At 38.4% G+C, this 11,871-nt stretch overlaps 1 protein-coding gene across 1 annotated transcript in view; it reads left to right on the top strand.

Annotated features, from left to right (window-relative positions):
- The first annotated feature begins 1,977 nt into the window (after positions 1-1,977).
- The window catches only part of IFIH1 (interferon induced with helicase C domain 1), a 99,933-nt gene continuing 90,039 nt past the window's right edge, over positions 1,978-11,871 (top strand). The window contains exon 1 of the mRNA XM_007494271.3: positions 1,978-3,064. Within this exon, the coding sequence (XP_007494333.2) occupies positions 2,612-3,064 (453 nt within the window). The 5' untranslated portion in view covers positions 1,978-2,611. The remainder of the gene's footprint in view (positions 3,065-11,871) is intronic.

The raw sequence follows: 11,871 nt of genomic DNA, 5'->3' as shown, positions 1-11,871 counted from the left end.
TCTTGAGAGACTGGGTTGAAGTAAAATCCAGACCTGAACTGCATCTTCTTCCTTGGGGAGGAAATATAGTTCTCCACCCCAAAGCTTCAGGTCCCTCTCCTTAAATATTATGAGCAAGCACTTGATCTATAGAAACAGCTATTTATTTTTGAGGAACACACCAAAGGTAGGATAAGTGAGATTGTAAAATAAGGTAATGGGAAAGTGGGAAATAGGAAGTCCCTAAGATGAACAATTGAACTCCTTCTTCCCAAATCCTGCAGGGATTTTGCCTGCCTGCCTGTCTGGGGTCAATTGTGAGAGCTGTCTTGACTTCTAACTGTCCTAATTCTGCTAGAAAGTTCAAGAACTGCTTTAGAGGGAGAGAGGACATCTTACTGGGATGAATAGCTTTATATCAAAGTCCTATCCACTCCTTGTTGTCTTCTACTGAATTCAGGGGTCTGGCTTCACAGAAGGATAATCAAGACTCAGAGGTTTTCTCAGACCAATCTCTCTGGAGGGGTCCCCAAAAAGAGGTGAGTTAACTGCTTGGATTCTCTCAGCTCCTCAGGTCTTTCACTGGAATTCTCCTTCCTTCCTTCCCTTCTCCCACTTGAGTTGGTCTTCCAGCAAGATGAATTTGCTTTCCTCTCTTACACTACCTAGCTGCCCTCAATCATATATTTCTCTAATGCATTTCTGGTTCCATAGTTCTTTCTCTAGATGTAGATAGCGTTCTTTCTCATAAATTCCTCTGGATTGTCCTGGGTCATTCATTGTATTGCAGCTAGTAGAAAAGTCTATTAAATTCAATTGTGCCATAATGTATCAGTCTCTGGGTACAATGTTCTTCTGGTTCTGCTCCTTTTGCTTTGCATCAGTTTCTGGAGGTCATCCCAGTTCACATGGAATTCCTTCAAGAAAATAATTTTTTAAAAGGCTTGGGGTGGAAGAGCTAGGTGGCTCAGTGGACTGAGAGCCAAGCCTAGAGATGGGAGGTCTTGGATTCAAATATGAACTCAGACACTTCCTAGCTGTGTGACCCTGGGTAAGTCACTTCACCCCCTATCCTAGTCCTTAATACTCTCCTGCCTTGGAACCAATACTCAGTATTTATTCTAAGACAAAGGTAAGGGTTTTGACAACAAAAAGAAAGAAGGGGGAGGAGAAAGAAAGAAAGAAAGAAAGAAAGAAAGAAAGAAAGAAAGAAAGAAAGAAAGAAAGAAAGAAAGAAAGAAAGAAAGAAAGAAAGAAAGAAAGAAAGAAAGAAAGAAAGAAAGAAAGAAAGAAAGAAAGAAAGAAAGAAAGAAAGAAAGAAAGAAAGAAAGAAAGAAAGGGAAAGGGGATGGGGGAAGGGGAGAGAAGGAGAAAGATACAGGCATGGAGAGAGAGAAAAAGAAGAAAGGAAGGCAGGAAGAAAGAAAGAGTGAGAGAGAGGTTAGGGGTAGAGTGGGGCTCATGGTTTTGAAAATGTCTCAAATTAAGTGCTGCCTTCTTTCTGGGTGATTGTCTTGCCTTGAGAAGTTACAGTTGACTGTAAATGACCTTTCTTTTTCATTGTACTCTCTTAACCCCTCTTCTTGAACTGTCCTCTACACTGTTCTCTGGAGAGGGCAGGCAAATGATTCGGACTTTTGGAGTTCATTCTTCTGATGTATGTAGTTTTCGGATTTCTATCCAGTGAAGGTTGTCATATCCATTTTCCTCTTGTTTCTATTTTAAAATAAAAAGATACTTATCCTGAAACACATACCCACACACATCCCTTATAGATCTGTCTACAGATAATGACAACTTCAATAACATCCCCATGGTCACGCTACTGTATATCAGGGATAAGATTTTAAATCCAAGTCTTTCTTACACTGTCTGCCAGTATTGATTCTACTTTTTTTCCTCCTATAATTAAGAATTGGACTTTGAACACAATGATAGAACTGAACGGACTCTAAGATTATTTAAATCCAACTTTCTTTTTATAGAGGAGAAAAATAAGGTCGTATTAGCCAGTTTCTCTCTGAAACCGAAGCTGAAGTACACAGTGGGTCTACAAATTTGGGCTGCAGGGCATTTTCAGGTCACTTATTAGGTTGCCTCTCAGGCAAGGAAGATCTTTTCCTTTGTTTATTTGCCCAGGCAAAAAGACCTAGTGTATTTTTCCCCCGAACACCAGGAGAACTCCTCCCAAGCAGCTTGACTCCACCCATTTACCAGAGAAGATTCGAGGAGCAAGTTATCGAAACTGAAACTAACCAATTCAAACTTTAAAAACTTGATTCCCCGGTTTGTCACCACCCAGGAACCGGGTGACAGAAGCAGCAGAAACTTCCTCCCAGGGAGCGCAGCGCAAATAGGGGACAGGACAGTATCACCTCCCGGAGCATCGCGACTGGGGGGCAAAGACCGGGGGCAAAGACCAGGTTCTAATCCCGCGGATTAGCGGGTACCGCAACTCCGTTAGCCCGTTTAGCCCCGTTAACTCTACAATCAAGTTTTAGGAAACTTCAAGGCAGAAAGAGCTGGGGGCTCTAAGGGGATCCAAGGGCCGGGCCGAGGGCGCAGAGGCTGGAGTGCTGAGCGCCTGCCGCTCCAGGACCAGAGTCGTCGCTTCCCCCTCTCTCCGTGAAAAATGTCTTTTGAATCGTCCCAGGAAAAGAATTTCCTCAACTTGATCCAGTGTTTCAGGCCCAGGCTGAAACAGTACATTAGGGTGGAACCGGTGCTGGACTACCTGACCTTTCTGGATAGAGAGAAGAAAGAGCATATTCGCCAAACCGCTGCTACCCAGGGCAACGCTGTAGCGGCGGAGTTCCTCTTGAGTACCTTAGAGAAAGGGACCTGGGGACCTGGCTGGACTCAGGAATTTCTCACGGGACTTAACCACGGGGGCTGCACCTTAGCGGCTCGCTACATGAACCCGGACCTCGCTGATCTGCCCTCTCCATCCTTAGAGACCTGTTATGATCAGTGCGTCCAACTGCTGGACATTTTACAACCCACCCTCGTCGACAAACTTCAAGCTACGGCTGTTGTAGACAAATGTCTGGAGAAGGCTCTGCTAACTAAAGAAGACACAAATCGGGTAGGTGACTCTTCAGATAAGAGCCCTTTTCCCCCTTTTGCTATGCAGTTGTTTCCGATATAAATGCCCATGCATACTTCCGTGTTGGTACATGGATGTATGTATTCTATTCCACATATTCTTTGGATGTTGAATTGATAGCTATTCTCGGAGAACAGGATAGTGAAAAGAAAAGTGGGAGAATTGAAGGACCTGGGTTCAGATTCTCTCTATCTGTATGACGTCGGGCAAATCATTTAATCTTTCTGCAACTCAGTTAGTAAACGGAAGGAGCAGAACTAGATAGCTTCTGGGGTGCTTTCCTGTTCCTATATCTAAGATCCCATGATTCAGATAACTACAACTTAACATCATGAGGGCTGTTGTCTTACTTTTCCCCAACTCCTCCCCACTCCTGACAAATAAAAATAGATTTAGATATATATGTGTATATATATATATATATATTATACATGTCTGTTTATTCACTAACACATTTTTGCTAAAGTACCTTTTGGAAACTCTTAGACAGCCTCTTTTTTAAGGAGTGGGGGCATTTTGCTTTCCAGGATGTAAGAGAATTATTGTAGAGCAGTTATTTGGACTTCATGATCTCTGTTGATCCTGTCCAATCCCATTTTTCTATGTTGGTAGTGTTTAGTCCTCTGCTCCCATCATGAGAAACTCATATGGTATAGAAAGTTTAATTAAGTATGTTTGATATATTAAAAACTAAATGGGAGAGGTTCCCATATTGCAGGAAACAATATGCCTTTTAACAGGTCAAAGATTATACGCCCTCTCTGGTAGTCTCTTAAGTAAGAGCACTATTGATCTCTTTCTTTGGTTTCAGAATAAAAACAATAATCTATACATATTATATACTAATTTTTTAATTTATATTTTATTTCTATGTCACTTAAACTTCTTTATCTTACTTAGTTATCCCTTCACCAACTATTCCATATAATTATTTTTTAAAAATCAGCAAAACTGATCAATGAACTTTTTTTAAACCTGACAACATACACAATACTCTGTACTTTGAACTCTGTAAATTTGTTTAATATCTGCTAGAGAGAAGAAACAAAGAAAAAAAGCTGAAATGGACAGCTAAGACTGAACTTTGCAAATTTGTTAAGAGTTACTAGAGAGAAGAAACAACAAAAAAAGCTGAAATGGACAGCTAAGACTGAACTTTGTAAATTGGTTTATATAAAAAGAGGGCAAATGGAAAATGAGACTTATATGTAAGACTGCATGTGTTGAAATAATAAAACAAAAGTAACTTCACATATTAGGGAAATAGCATGCATCACTACATAACTTGGAAGAAAGAAGAGATCCATCAGTCAACATGAGAAGTAGAAATCTAAAGAAACTTGATAAGTATTAATTCAATATAACACTATTATACACAAAACACAAAATCACATGAACTCCCACCTAACCCTCCCTACAAGAAGTCACGAGACTCCAGAGCAGTTCTCTACATCACTTCCTGCTTCTCACATGTGCCAATGATGGCTCAAGCTTGTCTTAGGATAGCCCAGGGGACATTCAGTTGTTTCTGATTTGTCATTTGCTAGCACATGCCCATGTAGTGTGGGTGTGCACATTCCTGGGTGCTAGACCAAGCAAGATGGAGAAAAATCTAAAAATCACATTATATTTATTGTAAAATGTAAATATGTATATAGTTAGTTCCTTAAGGTCTTAGGCAAATAGAAAGCTATTTGACTGATCTCAGGATGTGGAACAATGTATATTATTGTATTATATGTAAATAATCTATAAATAATGTATATACTATAATTAGGTTAGTAACAGTGATAGAGTCTAAATATTTAGTATAGCATGTATATATGTTGTACATATAATTAGGTTATAGATTAGACTAGAGACTTAGATAATAGTTATAATAAGTAGGCAATAGATTAAGAGTAAGTTAAATTAAACATAGCATAGACAATTAGTTATACAGAAAATGGACTTAAGCTGCATTTGCAAATAGCAAACTTTTAACTGTTTATTGTAAAGCTGATGCTGAAATTGTGTTTAATGGATATATATATATACATATATATAGATAAGATAGTCTACAAATAATGATAGATATATATATATATACATATATATATATTAGGAAAACTATTTGTTTTAGTTAACTTAGTAAGACTAAGTAGTATTAGCACTAAGATTCAAATTTCTTGTAATAGTTTTTTTCAAATATTTATTGTACTGAATTTATTGTAAAATCCTAAAACTATTCCTGCTAAGAATTCCTTAGAGTAGATTTAGTAAATTGGTAACTATAATATAAATAAGTGACCTCGGGAAGTTCACAACAAAAAAAGGGGACGATTGTGGAAAGGAAATTAGAAATAAGTTCTGAACTTTCTGCCACTGTGTTGAAACAAGCAACAGTGAGAATATCTAGAGAGAAGAAATTGTCAAGACTGACAGTTGGTGGGGGAAGGGGCAACTGAGAGTGGCAGTTGGGTCTTGTGACTAGCACTTCCTTCCTGCCAGCTTTACTTCTTTGTTGGTGTTGAAGGTGGGAGGAGTGAGGAGCTCGTTCAGCCTAGTCTGGAGTGGAGTACCTCTACTTGCTTCAGCCTGAAGACACAGGCCCAATCAGTTCTTAGGGTTAGAACTTTCCTTGGTTGCTTGCTGTCTACTGCTAAGATTCTGAATTTGACAAAGCTAGGATAGATACAGAGTAGATAGGAGTGGGAGAAACCCTCCACCAGCCTGTGAGGCCTGGTCTCAGCTCTGAAGCTGAGAAAAACTCCAACCTTATTTTGGACATCCCTTGTCCCTCTTTACTGATACCTCTCCAATGCAAACTGGTTATTAAACTTTATCTTATTTGAATTCACAGTCAAATAAGTGGACTATCTTTTGGGGGGCCTAGAGGGAGCTGAACATCAGTTCAATCATTCAAAGACAAACGTTCCTTATAGGATCCCTGCTGCTGCCTCTCGGCAGGGGGCATCTCTCTCCTTTGCCTCACCGAGCAATATTCCCTCTCTCCCCTCAACTCCTCCATACCCTGCTATAAACCCTTTGTTATCCCCTGTTTTTTCAATTTCCCCATCTTTTCCTAATACATATTACATATACCAGTAGACCTCCCTATCATTACCAAGAAGTGAGGGGAAATGACTTTTAAGAAATAAATGAAAAAAAAAAACAACTCTTACCTTCCATCTCAGCGTCAATACTATTATTGGTTCCAAGGGAGCAGAATGGTAAGGGCTAAGCAGTGGAGGTGAAGTGACTTGCCCAGGATCAAACAGCTAGGAAGTATCTGTGGTAAGATTTGAACTCAGGATCTCTCATCTCTAAGTCTGGTTCTTAGTCCACTGAGCCATGTAGCTGCTCCCAGAGACGACTTTTTCTATCATTTCTTTAGACTAAACTTGGCATAAAGAGTAAATTTTACATTTGTTTTCAATTGTTTTAGGGTTGTTCTGTTAATTTACCTCATTATAGTCATTATGTATATGTTCTTGGCTTTGTTTAATCAGTTCATTCAAGTCTTTTCATGATTCTTTACATTCACCATATTCATAATTTCTTAATTAGAAATAATATCCATTATTTTCATATACCTCAGTTTGTTTACCCATTCCCAATTGATGGGCATCAGTTGTTTCTAAATTTTTACTTTTTTCAAACAATAAGTATCTGAGATATAAAGAAATGTAAAAGATAGCTCCAGTTAAAGAGCTCACTGTTTAATAAGGGAGACAACATGCAAATAACTCTTTATATATATGCTATACAATTCTTGATAAATTGGAAATAATCAAGGGATAAGGCACTGGAATTAAGGAGGAATCGGGAAAGGCCTCCTTTATGAAACCAGAAGGTAGAGATGAAGAGAGGGTTTTCTGGGAAGAGAGAACAGCCAGTGAAAATACTTGAATTCAGGAGATTTAGTAATTTAATTGAGAAATAGCAAGAAAGCCAGTGTTACCAGATCAGATTATGTCTAAGGAAATAACACATGAAAAGGTCAGAAGGAGATGGGTCATAAAAAATTAAAAGTCAAGGAGAGGATTGTTTCATATTTGATTCTAAAGGTGGTAGGGAGCCACTGGAGTTTATTGAGTAGAAGTGTGCTGTGGTAAAACCTGTGTTTCACAAAGATCAATTTGACAACTGAGTATGGACTGGAATGATAAGGACCCACAATAGGGTTATGACACTGTAGAAGAGAGAAAGGGGTGTATTTGAGAGATGTTGTAAAGGGGAAATAGGCCTTGGCAACAGATTGGATATGGAAGAGTGAGAGATAATGAGTCCAGGTTTTATGTTGGGAGTCTAAGAGACTGAAAGGATTATTGCCCCTTACAGTTGTTAAATTTTTTATGGTTAAATTTGAATATATTAAAATTGGTGGTTGCCAGGGATTTAATTTCTAAATCCCAAAATGAATTACTAAAGTAAATGGAATTTATGGTAGTTTATTTTACAATAGAGGGAAGATATTAAGGAATGAGATAAAGGGAGAGAGAGAGAAAAAAAAAACTCCACTTCCTCAGAGCCAGGTAGAAATTTTAAGACCCTAATCAGGGAAAAGAGTCTCAAGACGATGGGACTTTCTCAGAGGGTCACACCTCCAGAAAATCAGGGAAACTAAGTCAGCCTTTCACTCACCATGGTGACTGTCTAAAAAGAAAGCAGTCTGAGGTCCTCTGCACAAGCTCCTCCAGGGTCGAGTTCCACAGCCAAATTAGAGGGTTTGTCTCCCAGTCTCTCCTCCAAGGGACTCTTCTTCACTCCAAGCTTGAGAGACTGATTCTCCAGTCTAACTTCGAGTCAGAATTCTTTGATCTTTATCTCTTCTGGCCTCTGTGGTCCTCTATTTAAAGATTTTTTTCTCTTGTGTCACCTCCCCTAAATTTTATGTCTACCAATCACAGCAGATGCTCCTCTCCAGGGCTGCCCACCCATTCACAGGTGGGTCACAGACCTCCCACTCAATGGGTGTTCATGCCTTTTTGTGGTTAGTTATACCCTTTTTGGTTATATCACACCTTTAGTAGTTAGTTACTTTTTTGTAGATTAAAATGGGTAGATCTACTTTAAATACTGAGTTAACACTTTTTGGGGATTAAAATCTAAAAATAGACTGGGGATTACAATTCAATCTTCCCAATAAAGGAAGAGCTAAGTACCTTTATTATTATAATCAGGGGATAGCTAAATCCAGTCTTCACACAGTAAAAGGGAAAGTGGCCTGGACATGGTGTTTGGGAGGAAAATATTGGGTTCTTTTTTTAGACATACTGAATTTAAGATGGCTATTGGACATCCAGTTTGAGATAATTAGATATGTAAGACTGTCGGTTGGGGGAGAAGAGTTTGGGGATGATTTGAAAATCATTAGCGTATAAGGTGGTAATTAAATCCATAGGAACCATTTTTTAAGTGAAGTAGTATAGAGGGAGAAGAGGAAAGGGTCCAGGACCAAACCCTGAGGGATGCCTGTGTTTAGAGGGTGTGATCTGGAAGAGAATCCAGCAAAAAGGTCAGAGAAGGAGTAATCAGATAGATAGGATAAGAACCAAGAAAGAGTGGATAGTATCAAGAAAGAGGAAGTGATCAAAGGTGTCAAAGGTAGTTGAGGGGTCAAGGATTTTTAGGATTGTATAAGTCCAAGGTTGAGATTTGGCTAGCCATAATCAGCAATAATTAAGGGGTAAAGGGAATTAGGAGTTCAAGAGAGAATATTATAGAGTTGAATTGGTTCATCAATGGATCAACATGGGGAAAAGAGAAAAGTGGTTACTCCAAGATAAATGACCTGGTATAAAAATTGAGTGTTCAAGAAACTAGAGATGATATTGTGGATGAAAAGTAGAATTTTGTGAGGGAAGGTCAAGGGAGAGGTGAAAAGCCAGTAAATTGTGCTTGGATAAGAGGATTTGGGAATTTTTTAACATGGAGCTGACACATTTGTAGATGAGAGCAAAATCAAAGATATGACCATCTTTGTTTGTGGCTAAGGTGAGGTGGAGGAGTAGTTCACACACAGGAAGTGAGAAAGTTGAGGAACTGAGTGGTTAGCATGATTGAGGGAAAGTCAATATATATATATACTGGAATTCCTCTAGTATGAGAGCAGGGGAAGAAAAGAAAAATTGTGAGCTATATACTAAACTCATTGAGAAAAGAAGGGAGTGACCTGGGAATCTATAGATAATAGCTACCAAGATTTTGATTGAATGGTAAATATGAATAGCATGGACATCAGAGGAAGAGAAATTATTGAGTGATGGAGAGGGAGAACCTGTAAATAGCAGTAGGGAGCAAGAAGTATCCCAACTCTCCCTCCACCAGAAAACAGAAGAGAATGAGTGAGCCAATATTGGGAAAGGGTGACCAGGGAGGCTACATCTTCAAAGGAGGAGTCAGGTTTAATAATAGTAATAACCAATAGATAGAAGGAGTGGGAGGGGAAATATTTAAGATGAAAGAAAGCTTGTTACCTTATTACAAAGGCATTCCAGAGGGCACAGTGGAAGGGCTGGGTAGTGTTTGGTTGAAACTTTGGAGTAGGAAGGGTAAAGGAGGAGGAGAATGAGGAATAAGATTTTAAAAACAGGAGTTGAAAGGACAATAAGAATGAAACATCTTCCTTCTTAATGTGAGATCTATGAAGACCAAGATCTAATTGGCTTCCTTTGTAATCCTATGTATTTTATTTTGTTCATTTAAAGCATTATTTCAAGAAAGAGACAAGAAAGATTTCAAGGGATTCATGTCACAAAAATATTAAAAGCCTCTATTCTTGGTGGACATTATGAGCTTCAATAGTCAGATGAGTTCATCAGACCCCAAAACATGAATTTATTTTTTGCTTGTTTCTTGAGCAACTACAAGAGCATAATGTCAGAATAAGTGCAGGACTGGAACCTTTAAAAAAATGACATAGAATCAAGAATCAAATTCTTGTTCTGAATGCATGTTAAGCAATGTGTTCTGTGTCTAAAGTCAGAGATCATGTCTTGAAGATATCAGCAATTCAGCAATCTTTAGAGCAAACTAATTCTTTTTGAACCATCATGGTCATTTAGTTCCAAGGAATGCATTAATAATGGTAATAGTCAATTCAGTTCGATCATCTTATTAATCACATTTGATCAACCTTTTTATAGTTTTGGCTATCATGGAGATCTAGTCAAATCCTGAAGATATAAAGTTGATGGCCCAGCTTAATATAATTACTTAATTCTGCTCCTCTGTATCTTCATGTTGTTTTGTGTATTGAGAACCAGAAAGATCACATTACAGTAGTCCAGCTGGATATGACAAATGTGTACATCACTGTGGCAGAATCTTATTTTGGAAGAAAGTACACAGCCTTCAAGCCAGCTGGAGATGGAAGATGGCATTTCCAGCCACGGTAGCTGTTAGGGAGTCCAGAAGCAACAGAGTCCAGTAACACCACAAAGTTGTTTATATTTGCTGGGTATACTCTTCCAATTGCCAGTGAAGTGGCACTTCTCATTATTTACTCTAAATACTTCTGCCTATCAGCATCACTTTTGTCTTGCCTGGGTTGAATTTCTGCCAGTGAGATTTCATCCAAGATCTGATTCCTGGCAAGCCCTAGGACAGCTGGGAATAACGCAAGGGGACTGACACAAAGGCGATATAAAGTTAGGTGGCATTTGTGAATAGATGGCATTCAATGCCAGAGAGACTCACTCTACGTAACCTCACCCAAATAAACATTTCCAAAGAGAGGGGCCATAACTAATGAAGAGCTATGCTTTTCATATTCTCTGAGGATGATGTTTCCTTGGGAGTCTTTGGGATATTTCTGAAACAAATAGCTTTCCCATTATAATACATTTTTAGTTTCACTGAAGCATATGGTTGACATTGTCAAAGAAAGTGTACATCCCAAAATATACATGTTAACCTGTAGAAGCATCAATGAATTTTGAATTTCTTACTAGAGGTAGGCTTTTTAGGCCGTGTATCTATTTTTGAAAAAACTAAAATACAGATACTTTTCAACTGGTTTAAAATTTATATGAAACAAGTTTAATTTTGAATATTATAGGTTGTATTGCTCTGAATGTTCTGTACAGATAGATATAGCTCTGAATTAAAAAGATAATGAATAAACTAGTAACCGTTGAACCAATTTGTCAGCTTTCCTTACTTACACATAAAAGATTCCCAGTTTGCTTTATAATGAAAGGTACATGACTTTTTGATATCCTAAGTTAATATATATCCACAAAAGTCCTGCTTTCATGTTTCATTGTGGTATAAAGGTAACCCTGGGTTTTGAGATCTCTTGGCAAAATTCAACTCTAGTAAGTTCTACCAGGTGGCAAAGGTTGTGAATACATTCAAAGTGACAGATTGAATCTACTTGTAGAGGAACATCCTAGTTATACGTGGAGACACTGATAACTGGTAGGCTATTAGATGATAGATGCCTTAGCTATTGCAATCTATGAAAAAAAATGATCCCCAGCCCTGTTTGTCCTCATTGTGCTTCTTCAGTGACAGTGACATAATGTGTTAAGAAACCCCAGTTTTTACACTACCTAAAAGCATGAGCTTAACTATTGGTAACCTAAATGTCAGCTCCATTTCCAGTAACAAATGAGTTGACAGTGAGCAGTTACGGAATAGTGGAAAGAGCATAGGACTTAGATTGAGATCTAGGTCCTGATCTCAGGTTGGCTACTACTATTGTTGGGCAACTCATGAACTTTATTTTCTTAGTGACTTTGGTTTTCACATCTAAAGGATGTCGATATCTAAGATCTATTCCACCTCTAAATGTATAA

The sequence above is a fragment of the Monodelphis domestica genome, chromosome 4 (assembly GCF_027887165.1).
Source record: "Monodelphis domestica isolate mMonDom1 chromosome 4, mMonDom1.pri, whole genome shotgun sequence".
NCBI classification, from domain to species: domain Eukaryota; kingdom Metazoa; phylum Chordata; class Mammalia; order Didelphimorphia; family Didelphidae; genus Monodelphis; species Monodelphis domestica.
Note: the sequence above shows the minus strand (reverse complement) of the source record. Positions and strands in the feature narration are given on the sequence as shown.